This window comes from Geospiza fortis, unplaced genomic scaffold (genome assembly GCF_000277835.1).
Source record: "Geospiza fortis unplaced genomic scaffold, GeoFor_1.0 scaffold138, whole genome shotgun sequence".
Lineage (NCBI taxonomy): Eukaryota > Metazoa > Chordata > Aves > Passeriformes > Thraupidae > Geospiza > Geospiza fortis.
The window spans coordinates 9,673,702-9,691,052 of NW_005054307.1; the positions used below are offsets into that span (position 1 = coordinate 9,673,702).

The following is a 17,351-nucleotide window of genomic DNA, read 5'->3' on the forward strand; positions in this document are numbered from 1 at the left end:
CTGCTTATACCACAGAACTCTCGAGAAGCAAATGTGAGTCTGTTAAGTCTTAAGAATATGAATGTATGTATCAACATGCAAGACTTAGCCCATATTTGCATATAGCATAATGTGACTTCAGTTCTGATTTTTGGCCTAAAAACACTATGTGTGCATGTAAAATATAATTAATGTAATGTTTGACCCTGGAGGAGAATTTTTATCTGACCTTTTATCAGGAGTAATTTTGGAAGCTGCCCAAAATGTAAAATCCCCTGAAGTTCTTCTAAAGAGATGTTAATGAAAAAACACTTAGGGGTATGCTGGTCTCAGATCTCTCTGAGGAAGAGAAACTTCAATGTGACTTTGCTCAGAGAAGCCTAGATATTGAGTCTGTTATCTGCACAGAAGTAAGGTAAAATGAAAGTCTGACTATTCTGGTCACAACAGCTAAACTTTAACCAAATTGGGAAAAAATTGTGCAAAGTTTTATATTTGAGGTGACTTGGACTCTGCTTCTTGGGGCAAATCACACGTGCTTGCTTTGATCCTCAGGGTTTGTCCCCCCTGCTGTGCTTGTCCTGGTGTGGCAGTTCATCTGTAAGGAAGCAACGTGATTTAGATATGCCTGGCTTAGAGCCTGGCTAGAGCCAGAACATGACTCTCAAACCATGCAAAGATAGAAGGTCTGTCTGCCACGAGCTGAGCCACAGAGGGAAGATAGTGTAAGAGTTTTCTCTTTCCTTTCAGGTGAACATTTAAAAGCTTTGCTTCTCACTTACCCGGCTCCTTATCTGAGTGTGCTTTTCGGAGGTTCTGAGGGCAGGGTGGCAATATATTGGCCTTTCCCATGTGTGTACTAGTGTTTACATTTCTTTTAAAATTTAAGTGACTGCTTTTAGATTGTAGAACGTTGACAGTGCTGCTCAAGCAATGTAGCTGCTCTGGAGTGTGTGTACCTGCATATTTTGTGGGACTTCTCTTTATCATAGTTGGATTATATAAGGCTTGTCTAAAGCTCTCCTAATTCTTTTTCATGGCACATACATACCTTATATAAAGTCTTACTTTTAGTATTCTTTCTCACTTCTGTAGTGTAAAGATTTTTTGGTTGCTCAAACCATTTATAGAAAATATAGTGGAAAGCAATATTTAGCATTTCTTTTGGCTTGACTTCATAAGGAAATATGTTTTTGAATGGTTTGGGGGCCAGAGGTAGGTCACTGGAGGCCACAACATTAACCCACTATTCTGAATATTTCCAGAATAATGTGTTTCATGAAAAAATGCAGAAAGATGGAGTAGATGATGCTTTTCAAATAATTCTCCCAAGAGTTCTCTAGGCTTTGAGTCTCTTGGCCAATTTCTACCCAGTCAAGAGCTTACACATCCAGAATGGTGAGGTTTGTGTGCATGCTGCATGAAGATACAGCCACCCAAAGGTGGGAAACAAAGGGTGGCCCACAAAGGGAGGAGCTGCAGCATACGCTCCTATGGGGTTAGGCAGGAGTTTGTATGGGAGAAAGGCACCATAACTGTCCCCCCCCTTTCTCATGAGAGCTTTGTTCAAGGCATGAAAAGTCTCTGGTGTGGCATCATTCCTTAGGACACAAAGCCTGGAGTTAGCTTGAAGTTCAGCAAACCATGGTACTTTCAAAGCTCCATTTTGGGAGAGGAAAAAGACCAATACCATTCTGACCAATGTCAATTCTGAAAACAGGGAAGAACATTTATGACTTTTAATGAAAATAATATGTCACTTTCAGAGCAGCATAATTGCCATTTCTACAGAAGAGGCCCAAGTTTGCCCAGAAACCTCAATTTTTTCCGTACTTCCACTCATTTTCAAAATCTTTTTCGTGGGCAGGATAACCCAAAAGCAATATAAGATGTTGTTATCTCATGTAACACGAACTAGTGGCAGTGTAGAACTACAGTGTCGTAGGTCTTGGACTCCTTTGCAGTGACTGGTGCACAGGGAATTGCTGGACTCAAAGACAGGTGAGCCTGCATCTGTCCTGGAGCAAATGCAAGTTCTGTCCTCCTGCTGCACTCAGCCGCCCAGCCATGGCAGGCTCAGCTCCACAGCCCCTGTAGCTGTGCTTTCCTGACAGCATGCATGAGCAAAAAAGCCGTGCTTACTGAAATCTGTGTCCGAGGGAGTGCTGGGTTTCAGGCGTGTTTGCACTGTAATTAGCACTCGTGAATATATTTTTGAAGAAGGTGGAATAGATCTGGAGAGGTTAGAAAGCGTGCTTGTCTGGTGGGGAAGAGGAAGAACTGTGTGGGCAGTATTGAGTTCCTTCCTCTCTGTGAGCCTCAACAGTGTTGGCAGAAACATGAGGGAAGAGAAAAATCAGGTTTTTTAAATTCTTCTTGACGTAGTCTACACGTGTTCTCTTTGTTCTGTTACCCTTTGCCTCTCTTCTTCCTTTGTCTTGCTAACTTTTTCCCTTGTCACAAAATGTTTATATGTGGGGAACAGTGAGATAACACAGCATAGACTAACTAATAGAAGTTTCCTACAGATGTATCACATATTTCTAATTAGTGGCTTTTTCATGTTCTGTAGGGGTTGCTCAAACTAGAATTGAATATTCAACACTTTTCCTCCCTCTGTAAATATATAGTGAGCTTGTGCTGTATCACATCTCCCAGGGCTATGTGATTATAGAGGAAAGACCCACTTAAAATGCTCTTGATGCAGCCAGGGCAGCCCTTGTTTCTAAATGGCAGCTGTGTTTAACTTTTTCTGGGTACGGTTAATACCCACTGAGCCTTTTTTTTTGCTTTTTTTGGGTAAATTTTATGTCACAGCAATGTGGATTTAATGTTGCTCTAATCTCACATTGTAATGTAACGAGAATGAAATGACTCTCACATTGGTCTGCAGAGAATCTGTGCTAATGCCATTAAAATGTGCTTACCGAATCAAAACAAATGCAGAATTAGCATATGGAAACTGTGTTTATGTGATTATAATGTTTCAGCAATATGAGATTACTGTAGGAAGCAACTAATCCAAACATAGGGGGACTTCCTATTACAAGGCCATTAAAATGACACAATGACTGAAGCGCACGTTTCAGATGGGAAAAGCGGAAACATAAATCTTGTCATCAGTATTCAGGCAAAACATCTATTGAACTCAGTGGAGTTTTTACCAGAGTCAGGAATGCAGCACCATGACCTTTGTAGTAGCAAGTCTCTTTTCTCTTAACAATACCTCTAGGAAAAATATTTACTTCACAAGGATTTGATAGTTGGCTAATGGTGAGAGTTGTGTTTTATGCACCATACGGTTGGTGGTTATAAAGATTTGTCCAGAGTTTATTACAAAAATGATAAGGTAGTGTTTCATGGCTTTTGTGAAATAACACAAGTTTTGGTTACATCTTGAAGCAATTTTCTCATTTTTTAGTCTGAATTTGTAATTTTCAGGAAATATAATTTATCTCTCTCTTTATACAACACCCAGAGCTGAGAAGTCTTGGTCTGTGCAGGAGCTCCTTGGCAATACCACCACATAAATTAGCGATTTTCAAAACCAAAATAGCTGTTATTGCCAGATATGAACCTACCTGTTTATCTTCTGTGATGGGAATCAGCACATTTTCCCATCCCCTCAGATGGGGTTAAGATTAAGGAAATGTAATTCACATATCCTGTGTAAAGCCATCTGAAATATATTTGTCTTGTTCTGGATTGTTTCTTGGCTTGCTCCTTAGTCCATGGAAGGAGGATAATATTAGAGAAAGTGACTTCTGTCCTATTATAGGCATTCAAAATAAGCTGGATGAATTGCCTATAGATATGTCCTTCCATCTCCAGATGGTTGTTCTGTAGTAGACATACATCATTTAAATGGCTAAATGAGTGATATGAATGCAGTCCTTGGTGTATGAAAGAAGAAACTTTTTCAAAAGAAAGTTCACTGTAAAACATGGCTTGCAAGTCATGAGTAAACAACACAAACAGGGATTCCTATAGTAACATATACTTCCTTAAATTGAGTTGGAATCCTGATTCCATTTAAAAGCTATTTGCACCTAAAATCTGTTTTAAAGAGGCATAATTCTGATTCCATCAAGTGAATCTTACTAGGAATAATGTATCATATGTATATAATAATATCATATCATATGATAATGTATCATAACCAGGGCAGGCTCTTTATGTGAATGACAGTAGGGAAGATATCAGAACAGTGGTTTCAAAAATAATTCCAGTCACAGGTTGTTGACTGTCTTTATTTTTACAGTTCTTTTATTAAGAGTGGTGGGTTTCTAAAACTGTGTCAGTTAACAGGAACAGGCATTAATATTAATACATTTTTCGTGAAGATAAAATTAGGCCTACTTTAAATGTTGTTTGTGTCAGTTTCCATTTATTGTGATGCTTCTTATATTTATAAAAATCCTTGGCCTCAGTCAAAAGGTTCTGTAAATTCTGTATGTGAGCTGTAATCTGAAATCTACAGTTTAAAAATCAACAAGTTGGTGTCTGCTACAAGAAAAACCTGGCATGGGAACTAGTAATTGATTTGTGTCAAGCTTTAGCAAAAGAAATTAAATACTTGTGTGTTTAATTGTATATAGGTTTGGTTTGCTAGCTTACTGAATGGATTGGAAAATTGTCAGTACAATTTTCCAATCCATTCAGTAAGTACTGCAAACATGGGGAAAGTGTGAACCTAATGTAGAGGATAGTTATCACTCTGTGCTGTCAGGGTTTTACTGAATGCCAGAGTGTAGATATTTAACATTAAAAAAAAAGGGGGGGGGCAAAAAAATAAAGCAAAGGTAATGCTTAGAATTATGTCAGTTGCTTTGCTATGCATATAAGAATGACTCAGATCATTGAACTTTCTCCAAAATAGTGGTTTGCTCTATATAGAGCACCAGCCTTCTTCAAGGATGGAATTAATGACTGCTTAATTGAATTGCAGCTAGGAGCAGTTTCTGACTAAGGCAGGTATTTTGCTTTTAATTATTTGCTCAAGAATAATATTTTCTGAAATCATGCACTTCTTAATCTGTTTGGAAGAAAAATAAATCATCCTATTAATCAGCCAGCAGTCTGTTCTATGAGAGTAATTTATTCTTCTACCTTCTCAAACAAGTTAACATGCTGGTCCAGGAACAAAATTCCTAAAAGAACAGTTCTTCCTAATCTGCTTTTACACAAGGCAAGTAAACATAGTCAGTCAGTCATTTCTCTTTTTTATGGATGGCCAACTCTTCATATTACAATGAGCACCAGCACTGTAGACTTCACTGGGCAGCAATAGCTGCCTTTTCCAGGAGCTGGGTCACTTTTGTGCATTGGTGCTCTGACAGTGACTGCTTCTCATGAGATCAAAGTATCCCCAAAGAGATCTTGATGTTCCTGTGCCCTTTGATATGTAGAGTTCAGTGCCCTTCAGATTTCAATTTTTCTGTCATCCTGGTAGATTAACTTTAGCAGTTAAAAGGAAAATGTCCTCTGAGGGCTTTACCAGTAACAAACCCATGTTTATGACATTATTCACTAAAAGGGAGGCAGAAATGGGAAAGACCTCTCTCTTTAATCAATAATGCATGCTCTAGTTAGTCCTTTCCTCTGGACATGATTAAACATGTATTTTGTTTCATAACTCATGATTTTGGTTGACTAGGGATTTTAACTGTGTATCCTCAAGCCTTTGTGACTAGCATCTGGAAGATCTAACATGAACTAACAAAAACCCAAAATCCCAATGGGGAGAGCTGCAGTTAATTCTAACCTGCAGTGAGTTAGGCCAGATTGGCGCAGGGACTTTGACATGAACCAACTGCAGACTGTAGTTTCAGTGTTTGTCACTGCTCATTTGAAGATTTGAGAAGTAACATTTTTTCATTGATATTAAAGATGAATTACAAAGTGTCTGAGATGCTGAGCCACATGTAAATTGTTAGATTAAGGTCTGTTCTTAACTGGCAAAATATTTGCTCTCTGAAGCACTTTGGCATCTCCACTGCTGTTTGTGGGCCATGCTGTATCTTTGGTGGCTGTTGTCAGCCTTAGAGGAGTGGTCCTGGGCTGTTCCAGACCTCCAGAGCACAGCTGGTAGGAGAACCTGAGCCCTGCTGAAGCCAGAGGAGCAGATTATCACATCCACCCCTCTCAAGCCAGAGGAGCAGATCATCACCCCCATCCCTGCATTCCACATAGAGAGGGGCAGGCAAGGTGCCCAAACACAGACTGCTTCCTTGGTATGTGAGAGGGATACTGAGTCTTGGAGGCCAGAGATAAATATACTGAACATACCAGTAAGGAATATTCAGCCTTGGTGCCAAGTGTATTCATCTGGTGGCTGAAGCTGACAAAATTTGACAGCTGCTGAAGAGCAAAGAATCCTAAATGAACATACAGTGGTTTTATTAAATAGGAAACATTTATCTTCATGTGATACTGACTGCAGCACAATAAATGATGACAATTTCCATGTACTGGAATGTGGTGTGTTTATGTTGCTGGAGTACTGATACAAGCACAATTGGGTAAAATAAATGCCTTGTTTTTCATATTGACCACCCTGCTACAAACAGCTTTTGGACACATCCCAGCAAACACACACAGAGTGTAGGTACATGTGCTAGAGGGGAGGAGGGATTTCAGAAATTGCCTGAGAAAACAATGCTCTTTCTGAAATGTTTTTGTTTCCTTTCTTCTTTCCCAGACTCTTTTAGCATCTGATTTTTTTTCCATTTGTTAAAGAAAAATGCCTTCCTTGAGTGGAAAAGTGCAGACTGTCTTGGGCCCTGTGGAGCCAGACTGTCTTGGCTACACATTGACTCATGAACACTTGATTATGAACTACAGCAGCTGCTTTTGTCCACCTTCTCCAGGCCAAGAGCCTTTGTCTAATGGGCCCATTGAGATGAAGAACTTGTTTTGGATTAAGCAAAATCCCTACAGCCATAAAGAAAACCTTCTTTTGTATCAGGAGACAGATGCTGTGAGGGAGGAGCTGCTGCATTTTAAAGCAGCAGGTGGTGGGACGATTGTGGAAAACACAACTACAGGGATTGGCCGGGATATGAATACTTTGAAGAAACTTGCTGAAGAAACTGGAGTCCATATCATTGCTGGTGCTGGGTTTTATGTGGATTCCACTCATTCTTCTCAAACACAGGCCATGACAGTGGAACAGGTAAGTCTTAACTATTGCTTCAGTGTCTCTGTCCTGTGAATTATCCCTGGGTAAGCCAGAGTTGGAGAGAAGTTCCAGTAAAATGATGGAATACAGAGGTGCTCAGCATAGAAAATGGGAACAGCATTACTGCTTGTGTGTAATATCTGGAGCAACACTACTTTAATGTGCTTGGTTTATCTGTGAGAATTTCCAGTTCTTAAGCTCCATTTTCTTTGAGGGATTTGTTATGATGCAACAGTAAAAGGAATATACCATAGTTCGTGTGTGGACATTTGGTACACCACAAACTATCTTGAGTTTTTTACTGTTTTTTAAGGAGGAAGTTTATTCTTGCTACCTCTTCTGTCACTTTTTATGGCTAATTGCTTCCCGTTGAGTTTACCCAGCATTCTTGTAAAAAACGTAAATAATTGCAATATTTGTAAGATCATTGTAAATCACTGCTCTGCTCAGGCTGTGTGTTATAGCTGTCTTCTCTATCATTTGTCCAGGCTTTGCAGGGCATAGTCTACATCAGCATGTTTGTACATTGACTAAGACAATGTGTTAATAATAGCTGAGGTCCCCAGATGTTCCTGTAATAATAAATATTCATCTTTTAATAAGAAAATGTGGTGATGAGGAGAAGAGGGAATGGAACTCTCCAAGGCAGGAGGCTTTGAATGTGTATGAATAGAGCTGACATTTTTTTTAAACATCTGTCACAGTTTCCAAATGAGTCAAATTAATTTTAAAAATCAATGGTCAAGACTTGAGCAGTGTGCCAACAAAACTGGACCCAAGCTGGCCCAAACTGTACACAAGAGTACTGCTTTTCCTAAATGTTCTTCCATTGCTTGAAATACAAATAGATACAAATAGCATAGAAACAAATAGATTTCTGAAGGCAAAGGTTTCCCTTCTGTGTTTGATGGACTGATGGAGACCCACAGATAACCTCTACTCAGTACTTAGAAGGTTGGCCATCATCAGTGCCATGTTGTGCTCTCAGTTCTGAATGTGTGCTTAAGACATATGGCCTATTCTGGGAAAGAAAAAGTAAAGCTTTTATAACAAAGTAGTTTTATTAAGAGATTCTGATGGGTTTTGTCCGTGCATGCTCTAAAGCGGGCTAATTTTGATCCTGTAAATTTGTCAAATGAGCTTTGTTTTGTAGTTCTGAAGTCAGCAGATCTCCTGTTGTTTTACATTGGCACTCCCATAAGCAGGTTTTGCCTTAAACTTGTCTCTTCAGGATGCTTTCCAGAGTTTCTCTCTTCCCTATATGTATGACAAAGTTTCCTTATTCTCTGATCTCTTGTTTTGCAAAAATTACATTGAATTGTGTCTGAAGCCAATTCAGGAGTGCAAGGCAAAGGTTTTGGAATAAACTAACCTTTTTTTTTTTTTCAAGAAAACTTAATGTCTGCCTAAATCAGAGTTCAAATTACATGTAGACCAGCTTTCTTGGCAAACCTGGACAAATGTGTCACTGGATACTGTTAAATTGATTTGCTTCTGTGTTTATTTTGGTCTTAGTGAATGGCAAGCATAACATTAGTTGACATAAACCAGATTTTAACTGCAGTGTTTTCACACTCCCAGCTGTTAATTAGATAAGTTCAAAAAGACCTTGGGAGCATAACTAGCCCATAGGCCAAATTTGCTGCTATTTAATGCAAATAGTAATAATAACCAACAATCTCATTTTCCTGTTCTCTAGCTGACAGAGATTATTGTTGATGAGGTACTCAAAGGAGCAGATGGGACTAATATCAAGTGTGGTGTGGTGGGAGAAATAGGTTGCTCCTGGCCTTTGACTCCCAGTGAACACAGAGTGCTTCAGGCCACAGCACAGGCTCAGGCCCAGCTTGGGTGCCCTGTTATCATCCATCCGGGCAGGAACAGCGACTCCCCTTTCCACATCATCCGCATCCTGCAGGAGGCTGGGGCTGATGCTTCAAAGACAGTCATGTCTCACCTCGACAGGTAAGGAGACTATTCTGCTGGCCTTCCTGCAGTGTTGCCACACTCACTGGGGTTTTGCAGAACTACACTGGGAAAAGGTGACATAGAGTGTTACCCTCAAGTTAATTGACTCAAAAATAAATGCTTATATAGAGCTTGATCTGTCTCCTCCTTGACTGCAGTACAGTCCGGATCAAGTTTTAGATTCACATTGATAAGATTTTGGTGTTTTAAATGCTGTCTTTGAAAACTTGGCAGAGGGGTTAGGAACAATTGTAGCCACATTTTAAGAATGGGAATTTCATTAGTTTGTATCCCTGCACAAATCCCTTTTTACAAAGCATTGGACACTGAGCAGCTCTCACTAAATGGGGTTGGAAGTTGCTGGGCTTCCAGTGTTTTTGAAAGCTGGGTCACTCTTAATGGCCTTGCCAAAATCTCACAGAAGCTAATGGAGATGTCCTTAATTTGGCTGGAGTCTGGACCAAAGCAAAAGGCATATTTTTAATGTTCTGCTACCAGAGAGAGGAAGTACTGCTTAAAAAGAAAATAGTTGGGTTTTGGATAGTCCATAGCATAGACCAGATCGTTAACTTTTAGTTTCCTCGAGAACAAAAGCCAGGAGCTCCATATGAGGCATGGAGAGAAATTGGGATGCTTTTCTGTCTCCAGTTTAGAAATATAGCCTCTATTACCAAATCAGTTTTGTATGACCTTGTCTTGCTCATGGTGAGTTGGAGTATGTCCAAGCATTGATTACTTTGGCCAGTTGCTGAATAATGGAGACTATTTGTGGTCATATGATTCTCAGCAATTGGATTGTTTGCCCTCAGTGTGAATGTAATAAAGGCAACAGCACTGTGCTCCAAATTTCTCATGGTTACAGGCTCTAAGAGCTTGCAAATGGAGCTACAGGTGTTTGTTGTTCACACAGAGCTCCTTGTTCTACTTTTAGGAGCATAAAATTCATGCCATGACATTATATTTGAATATTTATAAATTACTTCCTTTTCGTATTTACCTGTGTTACACTGTATTTTTCACCCCTTTTTGAGAAAAAACTGGTTACTTAAATCTTTTATGAAAGAGGACTGAGCAAGGTGCAGGTGTCAGTACTTACACAGCCATTTTGATACAACATAAACATAGAATTATGGCTTTTTGCCTCTTATACACTGTTGTAAATTGTTGAATTAATTAATTAATTGATGGAAATTAAGCAGTATAAGTAGGAAAACAGAGGTGCAATTTCAATAACAACCACTGATGCACAATATGACATTTCCTTTTATCTCTTTCTATCATTACTTTCACACATTCAGGTTGGCACTTGCTGTAACATAAACTACTGTGAAGTTTGGCTTTGCAATGTGCATTTAACATTTTGAGTCTCCTCCAGTAAGAAAAATCCATGTGGGAACATCCCAGTCTCTTAAATGTGAGATAAATTTGTACATAGCTCCATATTTCATGTCTGCATTTCACATAGACAGAATGGTAGTTTTCCAGTGGATTTACAATTAAATGATAAAATTAAAATGCTAGCTATCATGTCTTGCAATTTAGCACCTTAAAAAAAGGTATCACTTCCACATAGTGGAACTGCAGTGTACTAAAAGGCTGGAAGCAAAAGCTATTGAGCCTCTGCTTCAGCCATTTGTTAGGGGTTAAGGTTATAAAGGAGATCAACATCTTGACTCAACTCACTTGAATAATTTCTGTTAGAAGTCTCACAGCAACTGTTACAAATTCAGGGCAACATAACAGTTTGGTGTCTGTTCCCAGGGTATTTATGGCTGAGGTCCAAATTAGAGGGTGCTTCACCATGTCCCACCTCCTTTTCCATGAGCTCAGAGCTGTTCAGGGACAGTGTTGCCCAAACACCCAATTCCAGCAATTTGAACTGGGAACTGCTGCTGTTGCTACATCCTTGTGGCTCTCTGTGGGACCCAGTGGCTGAAGAAATCAAATTCTCTGTCTCTTTGTTGGGATAAAACACCCAAAAGCATGACACTAACAATAGTTTTTAAAATAAACTGTTCTGGCTGTGATTTTGAAATAGACTGTTGGGTTATTTTGCCACCTGCACAGGATTGAAGACTCTTGGTGATTGTCTCCCTGTGAACTGAGCTGGGCTGGATCTAAAATAATCTGTTCTTTTGCTCTGCACTTTGAAAACTCATTTGGTGATAAATGAGTCTCTGTAAACTGTAACATTTATTTTAAAATAACATTTTTTATTAATTACAGTTGGCAAGTCTTACACTCCTGCTGATGGCAGGCTTGTTTGAACATGGATTTTCTCTCTCTCAACCCATCTGTTCCTCCTACTTGATCTGTAGTTAAGTCATAATATTGAAATTATGACATCAGTCATTTCCATAGCAACAGACTGTGATGTAATTGTATAAGGTAAAACTGCTTTGTGACATCAATATCTGCAATAATAAAAAAATCCCCCAACAAACTACTGCCCTTTTGGTTAACTGTGATGCTCTTGTGGAAATGTGGTTTCTTCTTAAAAAAAATGTGTAGCAGCTATGAAGATAAAATTGTATCACTTGAATGTTTTTGTTTTTCTTTGAACAGCTTATACACTTGGTAAAAATGGTTCAAAGAAAACCCAAAATATTCCAGAGAACTCTTATTTCTCTTGCTGTTCTTTTCCAAATGAGTGAGAGGTGCTAGAAGCTTTGTTCCTTCACTTTTCAAATCTGTTGCAAAGCCCATGTCCCAGATACTCATAGTGCCATTGTGTATTTTGGTGAGAGCATTTCCTTAAGGCGTTCTGGCCAGATCCCAGTGCAAACAATGATATATTGCTGTTCTAATGGCAATCTAGAAACATCACTGTACAGAATAGAAACTAAAGACAAAGTTGTATATTGCTGGTGTGTGATGGATGAAACAAGCCCTGGGTGAAGCTGTCTCCTGTAACTCTTTTGGGAAAGTAAATCTGTCGTGTGACTAATCCATTGTCTTTTTTTTTTTTTAATATCGCTATGAATTAACCTCCTCCTTAAATGTCCTTCCTTGTTAGGTTGTCTGTTGAGAGGGTTAATGATATCAAAAGTAAGTAACTTTCCTGTTTACGCTTAAAGATTATTGTAGAGGCTTTCCTTTTGTTTTATTTTGGTTTTTTAATGCATGAAATCTCAAATGAATGTAAGAAGGACAGTGCTGTGTATTGTCTTAAGTTGCATGTGTCAAACAGGAGTCCTGTTTCTCAAATATGTGAATTATGTCATAGATTATTTATTTTTTTCCTTGCATGTAGGAGATCACAAAGTACCTGTCCTCATACCATAAGATGTTTTATTCCTGTTGCAGTGCTGACTCTGTGTTATATATCTTCTACAGGACCATATTTGATAAAAAGAAACTTTTGGAATTTGCTAAGCTTGGATGTTACTTAGAGTACGACCTGTTTGGTACAGAGTTCCTTCACTACCAGTTCCATCCAGATATTGACATGCCCAGCGACAATGAGAGAATTGCAAGGTATCTGCTCCCATGCAGCTTCAGCTATAGCATGCCCATTGATAAAAAAATAGTATTGATTAAAAAATACTTGTTTTGAGACCATCACAGAGTGATTCTGTCATGCTGAAATAATGCCATTTGCCCCTGCTGCTGTCACACAGTTACAGCAGCATGTATCATTTCTTCTGTCTGAGAGGAAGGTGCAGAATCATAGTCTTGTAGGAAGTTACTTGAGAAGAAGATTAAGAGCTTTTTAAACTTCATTCTCTGTCCTAATTCCATGCTGATCTGGTTGAATTTATACAGTCTCTAAAAAGGAAAAGGCTACAATACTGCATCTATGTTAGGATTAAGTACTTCTGTTTGAAACATAGTATTGGAAACTTAGTGCTGCTACTATACATCATCTCAGCCTGTTTTATCTCCTCACTAGTTTGCTAACCCAGCAAAACTCATTGGTTGTTTTGGATGGGTTTGTGCTTCCATCCTGGAAAACTACCTTTTTTCTTTCAAGCACTTTACACCTTTCTGCCCACCGTCCTTTTGCCCTTTCTCTGTTTTGAAGCATGTGATTCCTGTCTCTTCAGAGCTCCCATTCTCCTCACACTCACTCACAATGTGAAAATATTGGTCCCACTGGCAGGATACCTCTTCCCTGCTTCTCATCAGCACCTGCAGTCTCAGCTCAGCTGCACGGCCAATCTGTTGTGCTGTGCTAACACAAAGTTTTGCCAAGGAGATACATTCTGTACAGAAACTGTCTGAGAGAAGGTAGGATCAGCTGGGAATGGACACCTCACTCCTTCTACTCCATCTGGAGGTGTGATGCTACCGTGCTGTTTGTCCACAGTGTGTGTGAGCAGTGAAGTGGCAGGTGCCTGAGGGGTGGGTTGCCATCCTGCCTGTGTCTTTTTACCTTCCAGAGTCACAAACAGTTCCTTCACTCTCCTTGATGAGAAAGATTTTATGATTGCTGATTACTAATGAAGTAACTTCTAGCTTTCCCTTACATCTCAGACAGAGTTTCCCTCCCCCTCATTGTCAGATTAATCTTGAAACTAATCTGTTTTCAAACTGTTCTCTCCTAAGAAGGTGCTGTGGCTATTCTTCCACCCTCCCAAGCATTTGCTGCTGCTTTTCACACTAGGAATTTTTTCTCTCTTAACAATGCTCTCAGTCTTGCACTCCATATTTTAAACTGTTGCAAGGAATCCACAGTTTTCCCATTTAGAATGAGTAAAGCTGCTTCCTCTGCTGTGCCTCCTGCCCTCTCCTGTGCCATGGAAAGTCAGCATCTCTGGAAGCACTGGGGAATATTTCGAGAGGACTGGACTAGGCCTTGGTTAACAAGTACATGTTCAACTGTGGCAGAGTTTTCATTCCATCCATGATACTTGCTCAGCCACCCTCATCTCTCCTGAAACTCTCTAGTGTCTGAGTATTTCTTGCAGCAGGCTGTTCAAAGGAAGAAAAGATGAAAGGTTTTTCTTCTCATTGCACAGTGCAAGTGTGTGTATTTGTGTTATATCAGTGTACCCACAGTGGACTAAGGATGGCTGGGGCAATCTCCTTAGGGTTTTGTTTTGTGAAACAGCACCACAGAGGTAGAAATCAAATTGACCTCTGAATGAAAACACTGAATGGAAAATACTTGTTCACATCTTTTTTTGTTAAAAACACAAACTTCTGCAGTCATAACATACCTGCTTAACTCAGTTTAGCTGTCTGTGTGCTTCAGCAGTTTGGCTGCAGTCTACTGCCAATGCAAGCAAAACACTGACTTCTGTTCTGGGGCAGTTTGGAGTCAGAAGCAGGTACCAACTAAATGTAAAGGAATGAGCAAAAAGGAGCAATGGATACAGAATGGAAAGCATCATATGCCTCCCCAACCCATGAAATGAGTCCAGTATTAAAGGAGATGATTGTAATAATATGTTTGGTCAGCAAAAACTTAGTCCCTCCAGTGCCATTACTCTTACTTTCTGTCTGGCTTGTGTAAGACATCACAAGAATCTCCTCCAGCCTGAAATACAGAAATCTCTGTATTTCAGGCTGGAGGAGATTTTTGTGATGTCTTAAGACTGTGGTTTACGTAGTGTTGTGCACTGTATGGCACAATGTATGGTGGGTTTTTGAAAAACAATTACATTTTACCAAATTCCATCCTATTTGCCTTCTTTCTGCTGCCCATGCTGATTAGGTGCTGCTACATGTATCTCCTTGTAACTACCTGTAATAAAAAACTGTCAGTGAGGGCTTTCAGATACGCTGTGGGTACTTGTGAGACTAGTTTTTGTTTTCTTGCTGGTCACGCATTGTCAGGAAGGTAAGGGTTAGCATTTCAGAGTGCTGGCAAGTGATGGAATTGGAGGCCTTCATGAGGAATGAACACTTTCCAGGGCTGGTTTGTCAGTCCCTGCCACTTCAGTGCTGTAATCCCCTGCCAAACTAAATGGAAGTTTACTGAGAAACTTGACAGTCTTGCAGTACAGGAGTGTAGACATCCACATAACATAAATCAAGGGAGTAAGGCCACCTGAATGAAACGTGAAGCAGAAGGACTTGTAGTAGTCCTGCTACAAGAGTGTGACCAGAAGGATTACTTCTTTTTCCAAGCTGACTTGTCATTTTGCCAAGGCTGTTTAGCTGCACTGCCTTATTAATTAATGCTCCTTATTTCCTGGCATGTGCTGTGCCATGCCAGTCTTCTTTGTCTTCTTTATTGAACATCTTTGCAATGTGTTTTGATGATAACTGTCTATATGGAGTATGATATGGCAACTTCAACTTTTTATTAACCTGCTTTGCTAAATGGGATTCAACTGAAGATATGAAAGTATTTATGTCGTTGAACCAGGCTCCTTTAAAGACCTGTCACACACAGTCTAGTCATTAGCAAATGTAATGGGACCAGCCTTGTGACAGCAGCAAAAAGTGTGAGAAGGAATTTATCTAGGAAATTATTATTTACTCATTTCTATAAAACCTGTGTCCCATGCATGGTGATGCTGAAGTTCTTGAATTCCTCTGTGGAATTTATGGGTCTGGAAATGCAAAGTCATGTGCCAAAAGCAAAGTTTTACTTCTCCGTTTTGATAGAAGTGGTGTTGTGTTTTCAGAGGTGGGATATTTTTCATGCAATAAAAAATGTATCTTATTTTCAGGTAAATGTAAGGAGTATATCCTCTGAGCACCTAAGTATATTCTGTTATAATACAGTCCAGCAGTACATAATATAAGAAATGAAAATGCTGTTGCAGTGAGAACTTTCACTGACAGGGATACTTCCAACTTTTGCAGGATTCGTACGCTGATTGAAGAAGGCTATGAAGACAGAATTCTGATGGCTCATGATGTGCACACCAAGAATAGGTTGATGAAATATGGAGGTCATGGATATTCACATATCCTAAAAAATATAGTTCCTAAAATGCTAATTAGAGGCATATCTCAAGATAAAATTGATAAAATACTCCTAGCAAATCCAAAGCGGTGGTTGACTTTTAAGTAGGAACAATGAATAAATATACCTGATTTATAAGGAAGCTTAATAAAATTCAGATTTCAGTAGAGCAGTCATTTAAAAAAAATTTCTGAAAAACTAAAAATTAAGTTGATGCAAACAAACAAATTGTAACTTTTTAATTAGAACATCAAAATTGTCTACTGTCTCTACATTTTCTCCCTTCCAAAAGTTTGCTCATGAATGATTTACTGAATATGAGCCTACCTCTACAGAATCTTTTCAATTGAAATTTTAAAATAATTGTTTGAAAAGCACAATCTAATACTGTTACTAAATGTTACCTCCAAACTACTTCTGAAGATGTGTCACCTGGAAGGAAATTTCCTTGCAAGGAACTTACGGTTTTCAGTTAAATTTCCTATCTGCAGGGGCTGATTTTAATCCTTGTAATACTATCAATCTTCTCATTATCCTCATATTCTTTGAGTAATACTTGATTGAAAGGTCTGGAAGATTTAATTAGCTTCCATTGACAAGAGAAGGCAAGAGGAATCTCAAATCAAAAAAGATAAGGTTTCTTTCTAGTTTAACAATTTACTTAATTGTAACTGAAAATGTAAAAAATACATGGAAAATATATTTTTGAATAAAGCATTTTGATCACCTCTTAAAGTATGTGCAGTATTATTACAGATGTCTTTTTCTAATTGCATTAATTTTTTATCATCAACTTGGAGTCTCACAGCAATCATGTAAAACTTGACACATACCAGCTTCTTTTTGTAAGGATGCAACACCAGCACTCAAAATATATTACATAATACAGTTTTAATGAGTTGTATTAATTATAACAAAGGTTGCGATATAAGTCTTTACAAATCAGTATATCAAGATATGATGAAAAAGGAAGAAATGTTTGCCTTATATGTGGTTTTCACATAAAGTGTGTTCTTTGCTCTTGTCTAACTTTAACCAGGGCAGGTGATTTATCCAAAAAATGGTGTTATCCAATAGCAGTGGTAGCCTGATTTCAGAAGCTTCTTTAAATTTGACCATGTATGTCTCATAGTATTGAGCTTTACCAATACACACCATGGTAAATGCACATTGCTGGTTGGGAATGATCTCTAGCTCTAGGTGCAGGACTGCTGGACACTACACAGGGAATCTCTAGCTACACTGCTGTGGGAGTGCACGGGCCAGCAACAGCAACAGTGGAGTGAGCAGACAAGTCAGGTACACATCTGGTACTGAAATAATTGCCTTGTAGAAATTAAACAGGAGTAACCACTAGAATGC

General features: G+C 39.0%; 1 protein-coding gene across 1 annotated transcript in view; it reads left to right on the forward strand.

Moving 5' to 3' along the window:
• The window catches only part of PTER (phosphotriesterase related), an 18,788-nt gene extending 2,064 nt beyond the window's left edge, over positions 1–16,724 (forward strand). Inside the window, exons 2-5 of the mRNA XM_005418597.3 lie at positions 6,680–7,153; positions 8,859–9,124; positions 12,464–12,604; positions 15,887–16,724. Coding sequence (XP_005418654.1) covers positions 6,722–7,153; positions 8,859–9,124; positions 12,464–12,604; positions 15,887–16,097 — 1,050 coding nt within the window. The 5' untranslated portion in view covers positions 6,680–6,721 and the 3' untranslated portion in view covers positions 16,098–16,724. The remainder of the gene's footprint in view (positions 1–6,679; positions 7,154–8,858; positions 9,125–12,463; positions 12,605–15,886) is intronic.
• The last annotated feature ends 627 nt before the right edge of the window (positions 16,725–17,351 follow it).